The following is a 17,470-nucleotide window of genomic DNA, read 5'->3' as shown; positions in this document are numbered from 1 at the left end:
CCAGAATGTGACCCAGAGCAGTGTGAAATCCAGCCCGATCCTCAGTGTCGCCAGGACCAGATGGTGATTGCTGGCCGGCTCGGGGACACTTGCTGCATCTCCTATTTCTGTGGTAGGGTGGTCATGACATCATATTAATGAGACAGGGCTGCCTCTTCTCACTCCCCACCCCCAGAAAAAATCAAAGTCCTCACTGTAGCATTGTCTGTGAAGATCACCAATGCTCTGACCAACGCAGAAGGAGGCAGTGACTTATCTCAGCATCTCCCACATTACCCATCCATAGGTCTTTTTCTTCCTACCTGAGCGCAAGCTGGCCTGTTAGGAGCAGTAGCAAGGAAAAGTTTTCTCCAGATGCAGGGAATGATGGTATCACAGACCATCCTCAGTGCCTGTCTCTGGGGAAGAATTAGCAGATAACAGCAAAGATAAAAGGCAGTGATATGCAGTGGAAAAAGTCATGATCTGGGAAACAGGAGACTTAATTCTAATTCTGAAACTTGAAATCAAACCAGCCCAATATTTATTGATTTTAAAAAAAACCCTACAAAAACCCTTCATTTGCCTCAGTTTCCCCATCTGTAAAATGGGGGATAAAAATAGTATCTATCTTCTATAGTTGTTGTGCAGATCAAATGAGATAATATTTATAAATAGCTTACCATAGTGCCTGGAACATAGTAAATGTTATGTAAATGTTAGTTATTGATAATGGTAGTAATAATAATATTAATCCTGGTTCTGCTACCTGTGCACTATGTGACTTTAAGCAGGGACACACAAAAAAACTTTCTGATGAAACCCTCCCTAGAAAGGGATCACCATAAAGCCTTGAAAACACCATCCATGATTTTGGTGCAGATTCCCCTATGCAACTTCTATTCCTTCCAAAATTCTCGGCTCTCTAGCTGTCCACACTGGCTTCCAGAACCTCTCTGTTCCAATTGATGTGGTCTTTTCTATTCCTTTCCTGCCGGTGCAGCCTGTGACATTTGTCCGGACCCGTTACCCACGTGTCAGGAAGGGGAGGTACTCACAGTGGACAGTGATACTGCAGAACTTTGTTGCCCAGTCTATCTTTGTGGTGAGTCTATCGTGGAGGGAGGTGTCCGCAGGTTCTGGGACCTTGCCGTAACATTCCCTGCTGCCTGTGCCCTCGGTCCCTACTAAAAAGCCCTAAGAACCAATGGAGTGAGTGTCCTCCTCTTAAGGAAACCCCAAAAAGGTCACATTTAACCTCTAAAACAAATTATTGGGACCTCAAACAAAGCATAATGTTATCCTGCATAATCAGAGAGAAAATTGATCCTCTCTGCTGGAGAATCCAGGATATTTGCTTAAGGGAATTTAGTTTTAATATTTCTAAGATTCCACAGGTTCTCAAAGTGTCTGCATAGCTTTCTTGGGTATTATAGAGAGCTGGAGGGACTTTTTTCAAGACCTCAAAGCAGCCTCTTGAGAACTTGGGCTCTCCCACACCGTGCTGATATATAGCCCTGAAGGAATGAGACTGTGCCTTAGCAGAACTCCGGGGCTTAGGAATGGCACATAGTAGGCACTTCATAAACATCTATTGACTGACTGCCTGATTACCTGAGATGAGTTCAGATACCATTTGTGCTCCAGGATAGCTTGTGTACCGTTTCAGCCTGGTTGGAAATCTTGTATTTTTTTATTCTTGCAACAGGGTTACAGTTAAAAGTTTTCTGATACATTTTGTTTTTGTATTATAAACATTTATAGATTACCTCTACTCCCTAAGAAGTCTCTTGTAACAAACTATAACAACGAGGCAAAACTAGTAATAGAGTGATCTCATCTGCATGGGTGTGCAACTTTTCACACCTATAGCTGCTCCCTTTAAAAATGATTTTAAAAAATTCACAAAAATCTGTTTTTCTCTCCTTCTTCTCCTTCCCCATTAGGGAAAAAACAATTTCCCCCCAATTTCACATAACAAATATATAGAGTTAAGCAAGTAATTCTAATTGCAATATGAATAACTTAAGGGCATAATGGAAAAAGAACAGATCTCAGAATTAGGAGCTCTGGTTTTTAGATCTAGTTTCCATTTATTAAGCAAGACAGCTAATGTCTGAGAACCTCAGTTTCCTCAGCTATGAAGTGAGAATGATAATTTTTATATTATTCACCTCACAGGGTTGGTGATAGAAACATCCTATGAACCTATAATAATGTGAGTTATTATCAGGAGTTGATTTAATTTACCGAAATTTGATTTGGGGAGAAATTTAATTTTAAGGTTGCTTTTCACATATTTTTTTTCTCTTATAACACAAACACATGTTTGAGTTTCTAGCTCCAAGTCTCCAACAAACTGAATTGTCACTATGGTGAGGGAACTTAGCTAGGCCACCCTTAGGATAACTTTTGAAAAAGGATCTAATCTCCCAGAAGTCTATATACAGTCATTTATTGAAAAGCTTCTTAAACTGTGGGTCATGACTCTGTGTATGGGGGGTCATAAAATTATGATTATCAGTAAATGTTTGATTTGTAAGTCTATTTTACATACCTATATATCTGGGGTTGGATAAAAATTTCTCTGGTGAAAAAAGGGTTGCAAATAGAAAAAGTTAAGATTCTTAATCTTTTGATTGAACCTCTAGTCCAGTTATCCAGAAGGTAGGTAGAGCCAACTCATCATAGAGTAAGGCACAGTTTTACTCATCCACATCTCGTACTCTTTCCATTTCTTCTTTTCTCCCTCTTGTCATCTCTTCTAGGTCTTTACAATGATTTTAAAGCAAGTTTGTTCTTCTAGAAAAGTCAATGGTGTCACCTTTCAATATCCTCCTTTATACATTATGCTCACATCAATCCATTTCTGTTTAGTTTATCACATAATTCAAGTCCTGAAAATTAAGTTTGAGGAGCTTTTCATTGAACTTTCCAATTAGAAATTTCAATAGTATTTTATTTTTAAGTTACATGTAAAGATAGTTTTCAACATTCAGTTCTATAAGACTTTGAATTTCAAATTTTTCTCCCCTCCCTTTCTTACCTCCCTTCATCCCAAGACAGCAAAAAATCTGATAAAGGTGCAATTCTTCTAAACATATTTCCATATTTGTCTTGTTGTGCAAGAAAAAAATCAGATCAAAAGGGGAAAAATGAGAAAGGAAAAAAACAAAGAAAAAAGTAAAAGGACAATGCTTTGATCCACATTCAGTCTCCATATTTCTCTCTCTGGATGTGTATGACATTTTCCATCACACTTGGAATTGCCTTGAATCAACTGATTTTGAGAAGAGCCAAGTCCATCATGGTTGATCATCACATAATCTTGTTGCTGTGTACAATGTTCTCTTGGTTCTGCTCACTTCCCTTAACATCAGTTCATGTAAGTGAAAAGTCTTACATTCTTAATATTAACATGGCACAAGGGCAAACTCTAGGCTAACCAAAGACCGTAAGTGGCAAGTCAGAAATTAGCTCATTCTAGAGTACTTGATACGAAATTCTGTTTAGACACATAGTCCCATGTCAGAACATTCCCATGGTTTTCATGCCCAAACTTTGGGTAGTTTCTTTTAGTGTTCGCGTTGTAACCTGTTCTCTTTCCCTTCCAGAGTGCCAGAGTTTTCGCTGTCCCCAACTGCAGTGTGGCTTGGGCACATCCTTGGTAGAGGTGTGGAGTCCTGACAGATGTTGCCCATATAAGTCATGTGGTAAGTGAACCTGTAGGCAACAATGCTCAGGCTGGGGGCATCATCTGGCAACTGGATTCTTCTCTTGCTAGGTGTTCTCAATCTCAAGGAGCCTCTGAGCTTGGGATATTTATTGAAGTAGCCCAATTATTGAATTAATAATTGAAATTATTGAATTATTATTGAAATTATGACAATTTTCAAAGGGTTCCTCATGAGGGAGTGAAGCAAACCCTTACATCTCCATCATCCTTAGTGCTGAGTCCTTCAGTCCCTCCCCTACCTGAGCAGAAGAGAATAAGAAACATTCCACAATGCACCTGAACTTTTGCTAGTAAAAAACCTTTGATTTTTTCCCTGTTCAGAATATCTTATTTCATCCCTTGTTTGACCTTAACACTCTTTCCTCTTAAATTATAGCTTGTGTTTTTTCTAAGACACATAATATCTAATAAACATGAGGATTAGATTCAAAATTCTTTTTTTGTTAAAGAGATTGGAACAAAAAAAAAACCCTACAAACTTATTAGTGTATAATTTTTTTCTTCTAGTAAATTTATTTATTTTTAATACACATTGCTTTATGAATCATGTTGGGAGAGAAAAATCAGAACAAAAGGGAAAAACCATGGGAGAGATAAAAAAAAGAAGTAATCATAGCATGTATTGATTTACATTCAGTCTCCTTAGTTTTTTTTTTTTTTTTTTAATTTGCAGATGACATTTTCTGTCCAAAGTCCATTGGGATTGCCTTGGATGTATAGTTTTTTAAAAACACATTTTAACAGAGATTAAACATGTTCCTTTAAAAAATTATTAATGTCTTCTATTTTTATCTCATGATCACTTCTACTTTGAGAGAGCTTTCAATTAACAGCACCAAAAAACCCAAAGTCAAAATGAAATGACTACACTAGGAATTTCACCATTGTAGATTATGTTCTATGTCCATATTCATTCAATTGGATATAAGCTTGTGGGGGACCTTAATGGTCATTTAATCCAATTCCTTGCCTTAGAAATAAGGAAAGTGAAGGTCAGAGAGGTTGCTCCATGTCACACAGGTAGCACACCACAGGGGTGCAATGTCAATCCAGGTCCTCCAATCCTAAAGGCAGAATACTTTCCACTGAATTGCATTGTCCTGTACCTGTCTAATGAAAGGAGGGTGGTGCATTGCCTTGTTTCTCCTCTGGGATTAAGCATGGTCAATACGTTTTTTATAGTCTAAAAACCAAGAGTTTTAAAGAGAAAAAAGCTAGGAAGAAGTTTTCATTCCACTTATCTTTGCAGATTAGTTTCCAAAGGTAGGGAGTCTGGATGCAGATTGAGGCAAATCAATGCTTCTTCTGCCCTCTGTCCTTTCCCTCTGGTTGAGAAAGCTTTAGTGTTCATTTTTCTGAGTTCCAGAACACTCTCTACTTCCCTGGCTACAACTCATATGGGGAAATAGAATGAGAGCCTGAGGTCTTTTTTTGGAAGGTTGTGTGTATAACTGATGCTTAGATAATCAAGGCTTAGATGGTGGTCTTGGTACCAAGGGTAGCACCTTGACTTGTCCATCCCAAGCCTAACCTGGGTCTGGCCCTTTCTCTCTTTCAGAATGTGACTGTGACACAATCCCTGTGCCTAAGTGCCACCTGGTAAGTCCCATGTGCCTCTTTCTTTTGCTCCTTATCTTGGATTCTCCTCTATCTTTCCCCTTCCTTTATCCCACTATTAAGTTTTTCTTATAATTGAGAAGAAAGAAATGGAGGGAGGAGGATTTTTCAGGAATTAGAAACCAAGATTTGCCACTAAATTACTGTTATCTTGAATTATATTGTTTAATTTCCGATTAATTTTTAGTCTATCTTTCCTTGCCCCTTTATTGAATATGATTTTTATTGCATTGTGGTCTGAAAAGGAAGCATTTACTATTTCTGCCTTTCTTTATTTGACTGTGAAGTTTTTATACCCTAAAACACGGTCATTTTTTGTGAAGGTGCCATGTACTACTGAGAAAAAGGTGTGTTCCTTTCGGTTTCTGTTCAGTTTTCTCCAGAGGTCTATCATATCTAGATTTTCTAGGATTCTCTTAACTTTCTCTGTTACTTTTAACAAGTAAAAAAAACAACCAACCACAGAATATTAACATTATATATTCCAACTTGTTTTTACAAATGTGGAAACTGAGGTCCAAAGAGGCTTTTCTAAGGACACACAGCAAATATTAGTGGCAGGTTCAAGATGAGAACTAGATCCTGTGACTTCTATGACAATACCCTCACCCATCTTCCCCAAACTCCCCTTGTTGGTCTCTCTGGGCCTTTGTTCTTTAAAAAGGGAATAATAAACTTTAACTTTTGACCCTTTCCAGGATAGATTCCCAGCTGAGCTTTGGATGGTCCTATCTCTTTTTCACTGAGTAGCTATGGAAAGAGGCTAGGAAGAAATATGTTGATTGAATACATTGGAATACATTGGCTATGCTAAGAGGTTAGGCAGAAATTTCCCCAGAACTACTTGTCACCTTCCAATGTCTGACAGCCAAAGAGGGGATGCTCAAAACCTCTCCTACTGTTATCCTGGGCAGAAAGACTGGGTAGCCATAGGAGACTGACACTGACCTCTGTGTGCATACAGTGGGAGCTGCCGCAGCTTGATACAGAATTCACACAGAGTGCCGAGAATGTTTGTGATTGTGTCAAGTACAATTGTGGTGAGTAAACAAGGGAAACAGTAGGGTGTTGGCAAGACCTATCCAGACACAAGGGCTCCACTCTCCATCCTTGGTGAGGGAAGGTCCTCTCTCTGAAGTGATTAACTTCTGAACACCAGGGATGGGATGGTAGGGTCATAACTGGGATCAGTGTGTGTCCTTCTATGACCAGTGAAGGCCCCAGTCTGCCTGAGCCAGGAACGTGGGGTCCTGCATCCTGGCCAGAAGGTGGTGGAGCTCTCAGCTGATGGTGTCTGCAGAACCTCCCATTGTACTGATGTGCTTGACCCTCATACTAACTTCTACCACATCAACATTACATCTGTGATCTGTGATGTACAGTGTGAGGAGGTAAGACCCCACCCACAGTATTGGGGGGATCTGGTGGGACATCTTTCCTTTTCTTCTGGGACGCTAACCAATTTCAGGGACTCATAATCTCCAGAAACAGGAAGCACATGAATGAATGGGAAAACATGTCCCAATCAAGGATTCTAAGAAGGAGATTGCCTGTGGGGGAAGTTGAATGTTTCACAGGAATTGAGAGAAGGTGGAAACTAATTAAAGAAGGAAAGCAGGGCCAAAGTAAACCATGAACATAGAACAATTCTAGAGCAAATCTTAAATTGTGTATCATGATCCTATATGTGGTTCTATGAATGTGAGGAATGTGGAATTATGATTTATTATCAATATATGTCTGATTTGTTTACATATTTTATAGGGTCACATAAAAGTTTCTTGGGAGAAAAAATTTAAGAAGCCCTGGTCTAGGGAATATAAAGCTGTGGCAATACTCCTGAAGTATTTGGAGAATGATGTTCCATACCTCAGTGGGAGTGCATGTGTGTGCCTGTGTGTGGCAAAGAAAGGGGGGAAGAAAGTGTAGCTAGGGATAGATAGAGAGATGAGACAGAGAGAGGCAAAGACAGAGATGGAGAGAGAGAGATGAGAGAGAGACAGAAAGAGAGAGAGAAGGAGGAAGGAAGAGAAGGAAGGAGGGAGAGAACAAGAGAGGGAGGAAAGATGGAAGAAAGGAAGGAGAAAAGGAATGAAGGAAGGAAAAGGGAAAAGAAAAGGGAAAGAAAGAAGAATATATGTAGTAGAAATGCAGCAAGAAGATTTTAAGTTGCTTATAATAGAGCTGGACTTTAGAACAGATAACTTTTATCAGTTCCTGAGTTAGATGTGGTCTTCCCTAGAGACCACAAAGGGATGAACTAGGTGACTTCCTGAATTCCCATGTATCTCAGTAAACCTCCTCTTCTGTTTCCCCTGTATTCTTTCTGAGTCCTGTGTTAAGTTGGAGGCTAGAGGAGATTCTTGGGCATTAAGTGTCCCATCCAGGGAAGATCTGGCAGGTACAGATTAAATGTCTCAGGATGGAATTGACTTAGCTGAATTTATAGAACCAAGAGTACCAGCCTCCTCAGGACCTGGCCACCTGCTGTGGCTCCTGCAAGAACGTATCCTGCCTCTTCATGTATCCCAATGGTACCGAGGTCATTTTTCTGGTGAGTCTTCTTCTTCCCTCAGCCCTTCTCAACCCCAATGAATCTATGGAAATAGTCTTGGTCTAAGCCTCCATCTTTTTGCCCCCTCCTGGGCTCAAGATTGACTCCATATGTCTCTTCTAGTAGAGTGAGGTATATGACCATCAGTGCCCAGAAAACAGCATATTTTGGGCAGAGCTAGAGAGCAACTGCATTAAGCCATATAGAAAAGATTTTTTTATGCAAACTCTGCTGCTCATTTGTTTGCACCCTACATTCATTTAATGCTTTTACCTTTCCAAAGTACTTTATATTGATTGTACCATTCGAACATGAGCTCCTAGAAAGCAGAGAATGTTTCAGTTATATGTTTGTATCCCCAGTATTAATCAAGCAATAACTATTAAGTACTTATTATATGCCAGCCGCTATGCTAATTCTGAGGACATAAAGAAAGGCACAAGACAGTCCCTGTTCTCAAGGAGCTCACATTTTAATGGAGGAGGCAGCATACAAATAACTATGCATATATGATATATATATATGTGTGTGTGTGTGTGTGTGTGTGTATAGATATATATACATACATATATATATATATGAAGTTAGGATCAGAGAAAAAGCATGGGGGTGGGGCAGGAGATTGGGAAAGGCTTCCTGTTGAAGGTGGGACTTGAGCTGAGTTTTGAAGAAGCCAGGGATGCCAGAAGGTGGAGGTGAGGAGGAAGGGTGTTCCAACCACAACCTAATACCTTAAACAATGCTTGTTGGTTGAGTTTGACTATGACTTAATGAAAGAAATGGGGTACATCCACTTTGCAGAGGACATGGAGATTCAGAGATGTGATGGCGAGTGACTTTCCCAACAATATCTTTCCTTCTCTGTAAAATAAGGGAACCAGATGAAATGACTTCCAGCTCAAAGATTCTGTATTTTTATAGAATTAATGGCAGAATATGTACCAGAATTTAGGTCATCTACCTCTAGGTTCAAAACTCTTTTTTTCTTTTCCTTTTTTAACTAAAGCTTTTTATTTACCAAACATATACATGGGTAATTTTTCAACATTGATCCTTGCAAAACATTGTGTTCCAAATTTTTTCCTCCTTCCCTCCCACCCCCACCCCTAGATGGCAGGAGTACATGTTTAATACATGTTAAATATGTTAAAATATATGTTAAATCCAATATATGTATACATACTTATACAGTTATCTTGATACACAAGGAAAATTGTATCAAGAAGGAAAAAACCTGAGTAAAAAAACAAAATGAAAGCAAACAACAACAGAAAGAGTGAAAATGCTATGTTATGTTCCACACCCAGTTCCCACAGTCTTGTCTCTGGGTGTATATGGTTTTCTTCATCATTGAACAATTGGAACTGGTTTGAATCATCTCATTGTTGAAAAGAGACATGTCCATCAGAATTGATCATCATATAATCTTGCTGTTGCTGTATATAATGATCTGGTTCTGCTCATTTCACTTAGCATCAGTTCATATAAGTCTCTCTGGACCTCTCTGAAATCATCCTGCTGGTCGCAAAACTCTTTTTTTAATCCACCAGAAATGGTGAACAGACATGTACTAGTAACCTAGAGGCTGGGCATGGCAGAAACCAGTTGAGTTTCCAGCAGTAGGAAAATTTCATGGAAGGCCTGTCTTAGTCCTCAGGGAACTCTTACTTTGTACAAACCCTCTGGGCCAACTGCCCCTTACACATCTCACTTACAGCCTGGAACATCTTGGATCTCAGACTGTGCTCGTCATGACTGCAGCATCACAGCCTTGGGCGTAGTCCTGGTTGTGTCCCCTATCACCTGTCCACCCCTCAATGAGACTGAATGTGGGAAGGTAAGGACCATGGAAATGGCATGTCCAAGGGTGTTCCTGACCTGAGATGTTTTTTAGGAGATCTTCTCAGTCCTTCAAGTTTCAGTTTCCTTGTGAGTCAGGGCATACTCTAGAGCACGAAGAGGCAGAGGGCAAATCTCCCTTCCTTCTAATTCAGTCATATACCAACTTCTCCATCTAGCCATTTGCCAATTCATCCATCCATCCATCTTCTCACCCATTCATCTATCCACCCATCCATCCATCCACTATCCATCCATCTATCCATCCATCTATCCGTCCATCCAGCCTTCCATCCATCCATACATCTTCTCACCCATTCATCTATCCACCCATCCATCCATCCACTATCCATCCATCTATCCATCCATCCAACCTTCCATCCATCCATTCATCTATCCATCCATCCATGTATATGCAGAATTAGAGCTAGTACAGTCCCAATGCAAGGCTGCAAAATCCCCTCTGAATCTGGAGGTCAACAATTAGTGCTGAAGAAGATCAGTGTGCTTGGATGACTAGAGCAGGGACCTGAGAGTGAGGGAGAAAGAAAGAAACTTGGATAGAAGCAGGTAATCAGCAGGGCAAGGCCATAGGATCATCCCCAATACTAGGAGCTCTCCCACACTCATAGCCATACCCAATTGTCCCATGTCCCATGTAGATTCATGTTGGCTAGCCTGAAAAAGGAATCAGGATTTTCACAGGAGGACCTAGACACTTATTCTCTGGTTCTTTGGCTGCAGAAGCCAGGAATGGAGAGGGACTTGACCTTAGGATGTGTCTACCTAAGGTAGACCATGGAAGGGGACGGGAAGGGGAAGCAGATCTGAGACCTGAATTATAGGGCCACTCTCTACCTCTATTAACTGTGCTCTGGTCTCAGATTCTGAGCGTGAAGATTCTTTCCTGAATAATGCTTTGCTAAGCTTTGGGTGTGTATAGTATGAAGGAGAGCTGTCAATTTATCCCAGAGCTGATCATCTGCCTCTGTCCATCCAGGTGGGGGGTTCCGTGGTACCTTCTCTGGAGGGATGCTGCAAGACATGTGAGTATCCCAGCCTTTGCATGACTCCAAAGGGCTTCTGGGGACTGGGTAGCATAGTGCTGGGAGAACTGTTCCTGGTGGGATCCTACCGCTTCTACCTGCAGCCTCTCAGGCGAGACTCCGGGAGATCATTATGGTTTTATATACCACATACCTCACTCCTCTTGGGTACTTACTAGAGCCAGCCTGGTGCATCTTGTTAAAGAATCAATCAAATAAGCAATTATTACATGCCTCTTCTGTGTCAAGTGATGTTCTAGCATTGAGCACACAAAAATACAGCAAAAATATACAAAAGATGAAACAATCCAGGCTCTGATTGAACATAAGTTCTAACAAAGGAGATGAGAACTTACACAAGAATAAAAACAAAGAAATAGTTGAGGAGGGAGGGAATTGGGGGGAAGAGAGGAGTGTGGTGGGACATCTGGAAAGACCATATAGAAGATGGGCCTGATCTGCAACTTAAAGGAAGAGAGTAGTTCTACGAAGTGGAAGAAAGAAGGCATGGAGCAGGCAGGTATCTGTGCTAAGGCACAGAACCTGGAGATGTAGGGTGAGTGAGAGACAGAATGGCCAATCGGCTGGAAGCTGGAGCGTAGGAAAGCCAGTGAGTCTGAGAAAGCAGAACTTGGTCCTCATGAGCTCAGAAACTTTATACCTCTTCCATGGCTATGGGATGCAAAGGAAGGGAGCGAATACTAGCTCTGGGTCTGAGGATACAGGCTCAGATCCCACCTCTGCTGCCTGTGTGATTTTAGAGAAATCCCATGGCTCCCTGAGCCTCGGTTTTCTCATCCTCAAATTGGGAGAGTTGGGCTGGTGGATCTCTGGAGTCCCTTGTCTATATATAGCATCTATGTTTTCTTCTCCTTCTGGAAGAGCAGCTTGCCCTTTGAGTGGCTTAGGCTACTCTAGGGCCATGTCCCAGGGGAGGGATTAAGGAGATCTGTCTTGGGCTTCCTTCACTTATATGGAACATCCCTAAGCAGCTTTTTCTTGTAGACTGAATGCTTTTAAGTTGGGGTCCATGGACCCCCAAGAGATCTATGAATAGATTTCTGGGATCCATGAACTTAGAAGAAAAAAAGGTTGCATCTTTATTTCAATATAATTGTAATCTGGTATTTTTTCTTTTAAAAATATAGTTCTTAGAAATCTCATAGGGTTCACCAGAGAGGTGCATGACCCCAAGCTTCTGCCCCAGACAGCCCCTCAGAGACCATTTCTGTGGGTGGATCCCCCAGATGCCCTTAAGGACAGCTTTATTTGGGGGATGCAGGTGGTCTGAGTGTATGATCTACATCTTCCCCTCCCCACTGTCCTCCTCCTTCCACTCTCCCTCATTGGACCTTCTCTCTAATGCCCTAATTGGATCCCCTTCCTCTTCCCTCATGATCCACTTTACACACACCCTGAGAATGACCTGCGGCCCTGTCCCGCTCTCCCCAGGTTCCCCGGGGGCTCTGTTTCTGCTCCCAGTTAGTCCTGCCTCTTCTCCAAGGGTTAGTGCCCGCTGTCACCCAGGTCAGTGGGAGTCAAGGTGAAGTGGCCTTCCATTGGTGATTTTGAAAATGGTCCCTCTGCTCATGGAGCCCTTGGCCTTCAGCTCCCTAGGGAAAGGGTAGGAGGGAGGCCTGGGGGAGGGCAGGGGAGAATCTGTGGCTCTCTGCTCTTGCTAAAAAGGCCCTTTTGAGAACGGCCCACTGGCAGCAATTGGTCTTCAATTGTGGGCAGGGAATTGGCTCCTAAAGCATGCATGTGTACCCCAGTAGTGCTCGCTTCTTACCATCCACAAAGACACTAAAAGCTGCTTTGCCCCTGCTTCTTGCTGAACACCTCCAGGATATGGCTGCATCCTCCGCCCAGGGCCACCAGAGTCAAACCAAGACTATTTGACTGATTATTAAGATGATTAATGACAAGAATGATTAAGACAAAAAGGCCAATTGGATTTAATTCAATTCCACAAAACATATATATATATATATATATATTTTTTTTTTAAATTGAGGGAAACTGAAATAGAGATAGCCAATTGGATTTAATTCAATTCCATAAAACATATGTATTTTTTTAATTGAGGGAAACTGAAATAGAGATAGCCAATTGGATTTAATTCAATTCCATAAAACATATGTATTTTTTTAATTGAGGGAAACTGAAATAGAGATTGCACAATTGACCAAGTCTCCTCTGGCTGAGTGGCAGAGTAAGCCCTGATTTCTTGACTTCAAATCCAGTGGTCCTTGCCCTAGATCCCATTGGATGCCCATTGCTGGAAACCCCCTACCCCAGTGGTGTCATCCAGTGTCTTCCGTAAAGATTGGTGCCCAAGGCTGAGGGTTTCAGGATTTAGGCTTTTGGTCGCTTCCTCACCACCAAGCCCCAGACATAGGACCTGCTTGTTCTTTTCCTTCAGATGGGGATTCTCTTCCCCCCAGAGAGTCAGGCCCTGGGAGCTGTGAGGGGCAGGGGATAGTGCATGAGTTGAGAGTTGCTCAAAGGATCAGTGCATGACAACAAAGTGCCTGGGAAACTCCACTCCCCTTCCTTACCCCTTTTCTGCCCCAGGGGGCAAGGAATGGTGTTGGGTCAACCTCCCTCACCTTTCCTTGCTTTTCTCCAGGTAAGGAGGACGGGCGGTCCTGTAAGAAGGTGACTGTCCGAATGACCATCCGGAAGAGTGACTGCCGAAGCAACACACCGGTGTGTTGTGGGGTCCTGGGGAGAGAGGGAGAGACCTTGGACTCCGGGACACGTTGGGCCAGAGCACCCCATCTGGCCTGGCTGGGGACAGAGAGGCCGGGCTGGGAGGGGCTGGTTTGGGTTGTTCTGAGGGAAAGCTAGCAGCTTCCCCCAGCCTCCATCCCCACTGTCTGCCCCAGGTGAACATCGTGAGCTGTGACGGGAAGTGCCCCTCTGCGAGCATCTACAACTACAACATCAACACGTACGCTCGGTTCTGTAAGTGCTGCCGGGAGATGGGCCTGCAGCGGCGCTCAGTGCAGCTCTTCTGCACGGGAAATGCCTCGTGGGTGCCTTACACCATCCAGGAGCCCACAGACTGTGCCTGCCAGTGGTTCTGAGAGCTTTGTTCCAAGGAAGAGCTGGCTAGCGGCCCTTCTCCCCTCCGCCTCCAACTTCCCGAATCCTCCAAGAGTCAAGGGGATAGTCCCTTGGCTCCCGCCCCTTCCTCATACCCTAGCAGGGTGGGGGGCTGGGAGAGATTTCATCTCCGTGTCCCTCAGGACCCTTGGCCGTGGGCACCTTGGCAGCAAATGTGCTAGAGGGGTCAGGAAAGCCAGTCCCAGAGGGTGAGCTGCGCTCATCACAGAAAGACTTTCCCACTCCCTGCTTCCTGCTAACGAAATTGTCTTTTACAGTCTGACTATGACTTAGGGCAGAGGCAGATTTCTACTCTAGGAACGGCAGGAGACCAGCTGAGCCCCCCAGCCAACTCTTGCTAGGGATGGAGGGAGGGGAGACATAATATAGAAGTGTGGGAGTTGGCCATCTCCGGTCACTTTGCCCTTTTAGTCGAACAGAATGGGACATGGATGATGGCATCGTATGGTGCATGAAGGATTTAGTTTAGTGTTAACATCCTGGTTGGAACAAGGAGTAGATTTACTGCAGCAGATGGCCCAGGGAGGGTGAAAGGGATTGGGAGAGGGAGTTTCTGGCCTATAATTGGAAAACAGGGTGCCTGCTGGCTGATCCTAATTTTTCTGAGGGACAGGGGAATTGCCTGAATGGTCTGGAGAGCCCCTCTCACCTGGAGGAAATACTGCTTGACTCTCAGTTACGGGCATTTTTATCTAGGGAAGCATTTAAAGGTCCTGACATGTACATACTATTCATCATCTCGAACCCCTCCCTGATGCATTGTAGAAAATAGCCTGGCAGAAGCCCGTGGCCTTCTTCATGGCTTAATGAGGTAGCTGAGTGAAAGAAAGCAATGATTCATTCTTTCAGGGACTCCAGGCTAGACCAAAGTTATCCAATTCCAAAGCAGCTCATCTCTCTCAGAAGCAATTTTTCTTCCTCAAATGCTCCCCGGGGTTTTGCTGACTGACCCCTTGGATCTTGACCTTTAAACGAACCTTCTAGTCCTTGCAATAATTTCTGATGTGAGTCTCCAGAATTTTTTGGTAAAGAAATCTAGTATGGGGGAAAACCAGGATTCCTAATCTCCCTCCCCCATTTGCAGAATTTAACTCTGAAGATCTTAGGGCATATTTTCCCAAGTGAAACAGCTTTGGAGGTGGAAGACAGCTTCCATCATAACTATTGTCTGAGCATTTGGCCCAAAGGTCACGTCTGAGCCTGGGGATGTCCACCTCGACTTGACCCGGCAACCTTAGCATTAGGCTAAAGGGATTCAGGCTTCTGCTCTCCTTCCGGACCCACCTCCATCTCTCCAGCAAACCTACTGCCACTCATGAATGTTGAGATCTTGTCTTGCCTTTTCAAGTTCCCTGAAGGTCCATGAATGTTGAGACCTTGTGCGCTTTCGAGTTCCCTGAAGGTCCATGAATGTTGAGACCTTGTGCGCTTTTGAGTTCCCTGAAGGTCCTTCCTAGACCCTGGGTCATATCAGCCATTGAGGAAGGATAAAAAGAACACAAGCATTTTTGTCCCTTGCACATTTCTACAGCCGTGTCATTCTTTTGCATCCAATAAATGCCAAGAAGAAAGCTGAGAAGCACATTAGGAGTGTCAGAGTCTCTCTGGTTTGACTTTGGTTTTACAAAGCAGCACAGCTCACGTATGGTACCATACTGGAGGCTGGAAACAGCTTGTGACGGGGTTTGTATTGGGTGGGATATCCCCTCTCCGACCTGCTCACTGAAAGGCACAGTGGGATATGGTGGATGGACTTAGAATGAGGAAAACCTGAGAAACCGAATTTCTCCTTAGAAAATTACTAGTTATATGACCCTGGGCAAGTCAACCTCTCTGCCTTAGTTTACTCATCTGTAAAATGGGGATGATAATAGCATCTTGTTGCAAGGCTCAAATGAGATCACTTGATAAAGTGCTCAGCTAACCTTAATGCTGTATAGATGAGAGCTATTATTATTACTGCCTAGATGTACTTCCCTTGATGAGAACATCAGGATTTAGGACATTTCACTTATTTGTAAGGCAGAGAGGTTTCCCCCTTCACTGTTCTATGCAGGAGGGGGTTATGAATGATTAGAGAACTGATCCTCTCCAAAATAAAAGCCTTTCTAGCCAAGTGATGATGGAGAAAAGGACCTTATAGCCCAACCTGTCCATCATTGGTATGGAGAAGGAGGAAAAGGAGTGTTTCAGAGTTAGAAAGGGGATATTGGAGGCAACTAGGTAGTACAGTGGATTGAGCACTGGATAATGCCCCAAGGGAGCTTTATAGTCGAGGGAGCTACACTCTCATTTTTTATTTTTTAAACTTTCTTTTTGGTGGTCTTTTTTATTAAAGCTTTTTATTTTCAAAACTTAAACAAGGATAATTTTCACCATTGACCCTCGAAAAACCTCGTGTTCCAATTTCCCTCCCACTTCCCTACCCCCTCCTCTAGAAGGCAAATAATCCAATATATGTTAATCATGTACAACCTCATTTTACAGATGAATAAACTAAGGCAGAGAGATTGACTTATCCACTGTCATTCTGAGGAGAAATTTAACTTTTTTGGACCTGAATCAGTTCAAATCAGTCTCATATATTTACTAGCTACATGATTCTGAGCCAATCACTTAATATCTGTCTGCCTCAGTTTCCTCAACTGTATAAAAAGTTAATAATAGTCTCCACTACCCAAGGTTGTTGTGAGAATCAAATGAGATATTTGTAAAATACTTTGTGCAGGGCTTGGCACAGGCTTAATAAATGCTTGTTTCTTCCCTTCCATCCCATCCGACACCCTCACGTTATAGATAGGGAATATTAGAAATTTGCTCCAAACCACACCACCATAAGGGGCGGACTCAAGATTTGAGTCAGGTGGTGGGTGAAGGGGCGGCACTGGGGGCTGACAATGGCAGTGGGTGTGGAGGTCCTGACGGCTTTCTGGCAGGTAGAAATAGGGTGGTGCTGGCTGCTGATTCCTGGTAGGCAATTAGGGGAGTTCAACGAGATGACCCGCAACATCCCTTCCAGTCCCAACAAACTGGTTTTGAGGTGAGGAGGAGTGTGGGAGGGAAGCGTATGCTCCACAGAACACATAGATGGGGATGTGGAAGGCAGCATCTGAATGCCTGTCAGAAGCTTCTCCCATTCTGTCCATGTCCGTGGCTATGTCTCTGGGGCTCAGGATGGGGACTGGTCACTTCCTGGGGAGCTGCACTTCCATCCCTCTAATATGAATCCGAGGAATTGGACTCCCCTGGAAAGTAAAGGAAAAGCAATCAACCCTTCACACTCGGGGGAGCCCCACCCTCACTCTTGACTCCCAGTCAAGCCTCTAGCCTGATGGTTCTATCAACAAGGACCTGGGTTTTCCTGGAAAGGAACATAAACTTGAGGTTATTTGAAAGGTAACCCTTTTCCACTCAGTCCTGCATCATCTGAATGACTGTTAGGCAGCTTTTAGCTCCTTGGTATTTTGGCTTATTTCCTTGTGGTTCCTTTGATCACATGCTTAATTTTCTGCTGATGCTATCCAGGGAATCACATTTTTCCTAAAGAAGGAGTCCTGAAACGCTTAAACA

General features: G+C 43.0%; 1 protein-coding gene across 1 annotated transcript in view; it reads left to right on the top strand.

The window, feature by feature from the left end:
• OTOG (otogelin) overlaps positions 1-15,482 on the top strand; it is a 96,417-nt gene extending 80,935 nt beyond the window's left edge. Inside the window, exons 45-56 of the mRNA XM_051966752.1 lie at positions 5-112; positions 983-1,084; positions 3,594-3,692; positions 5,274-5,314; positions 6,297-6,372; positions 6,545-6,723; positions 7,782-7,886; positions 9,604-9,723; positions 10,726-10,771; positions 13,401-13,480; positions 13,660-15,302; positions 15,347-15,482. Of these exons, the coding sequence (XP_051822712.1) occupies positions 5-112; positions 983-1,084; positions 3,594-3,692; positions 5,274-5,314; positions 6,297-6,372; positions 6,545-6,723; positions 7,782-7,886; positions 9,604-9,723; positions 10,726-10,771; positions 13,401-13,480; positions 13,660-13,860 (1,157 nt within the window). The 3' untranslated portion in view covers positions 13,861-15,302; positions 15,347-15,482. The remainder of the gene's footprint in view (positions 1-4; positions 113-982; positions 1,085-3,593; positions 3,693-5,273; positions 5,315-6,296; positions 6,373-6,544; positions 6,724-7,781; positions 7,887-9,603; positions 9,724-10,725; positions 10,772-13,400; positions 13,481-13,659; positions 15,303-15,346) is intronic.
• Positions 15,483-17,470: the final 1,988 nt, after the last annotated feature.

The sequence above is a fragment of the Antechinus flavipes genome, chromosome 6, assembly GCF_016432865.1.
Source record: "Antechinus flavipes isolate AdamAnt ecotype Samford, QLD, Australia chromosome 6, AdamAnt_v2, whole genome shotgun sequence".
NCBI lineage: Eukaryota > Metazoa > Chordata > Mammalia > Dasyuromorphia > Dasyuridae > Antechinus > Antechinus flavipes.
Note: the sequence above shows the minus strand (reverse complement) of the source record. Positions and strands in the feature narration are given on the sequence as shown.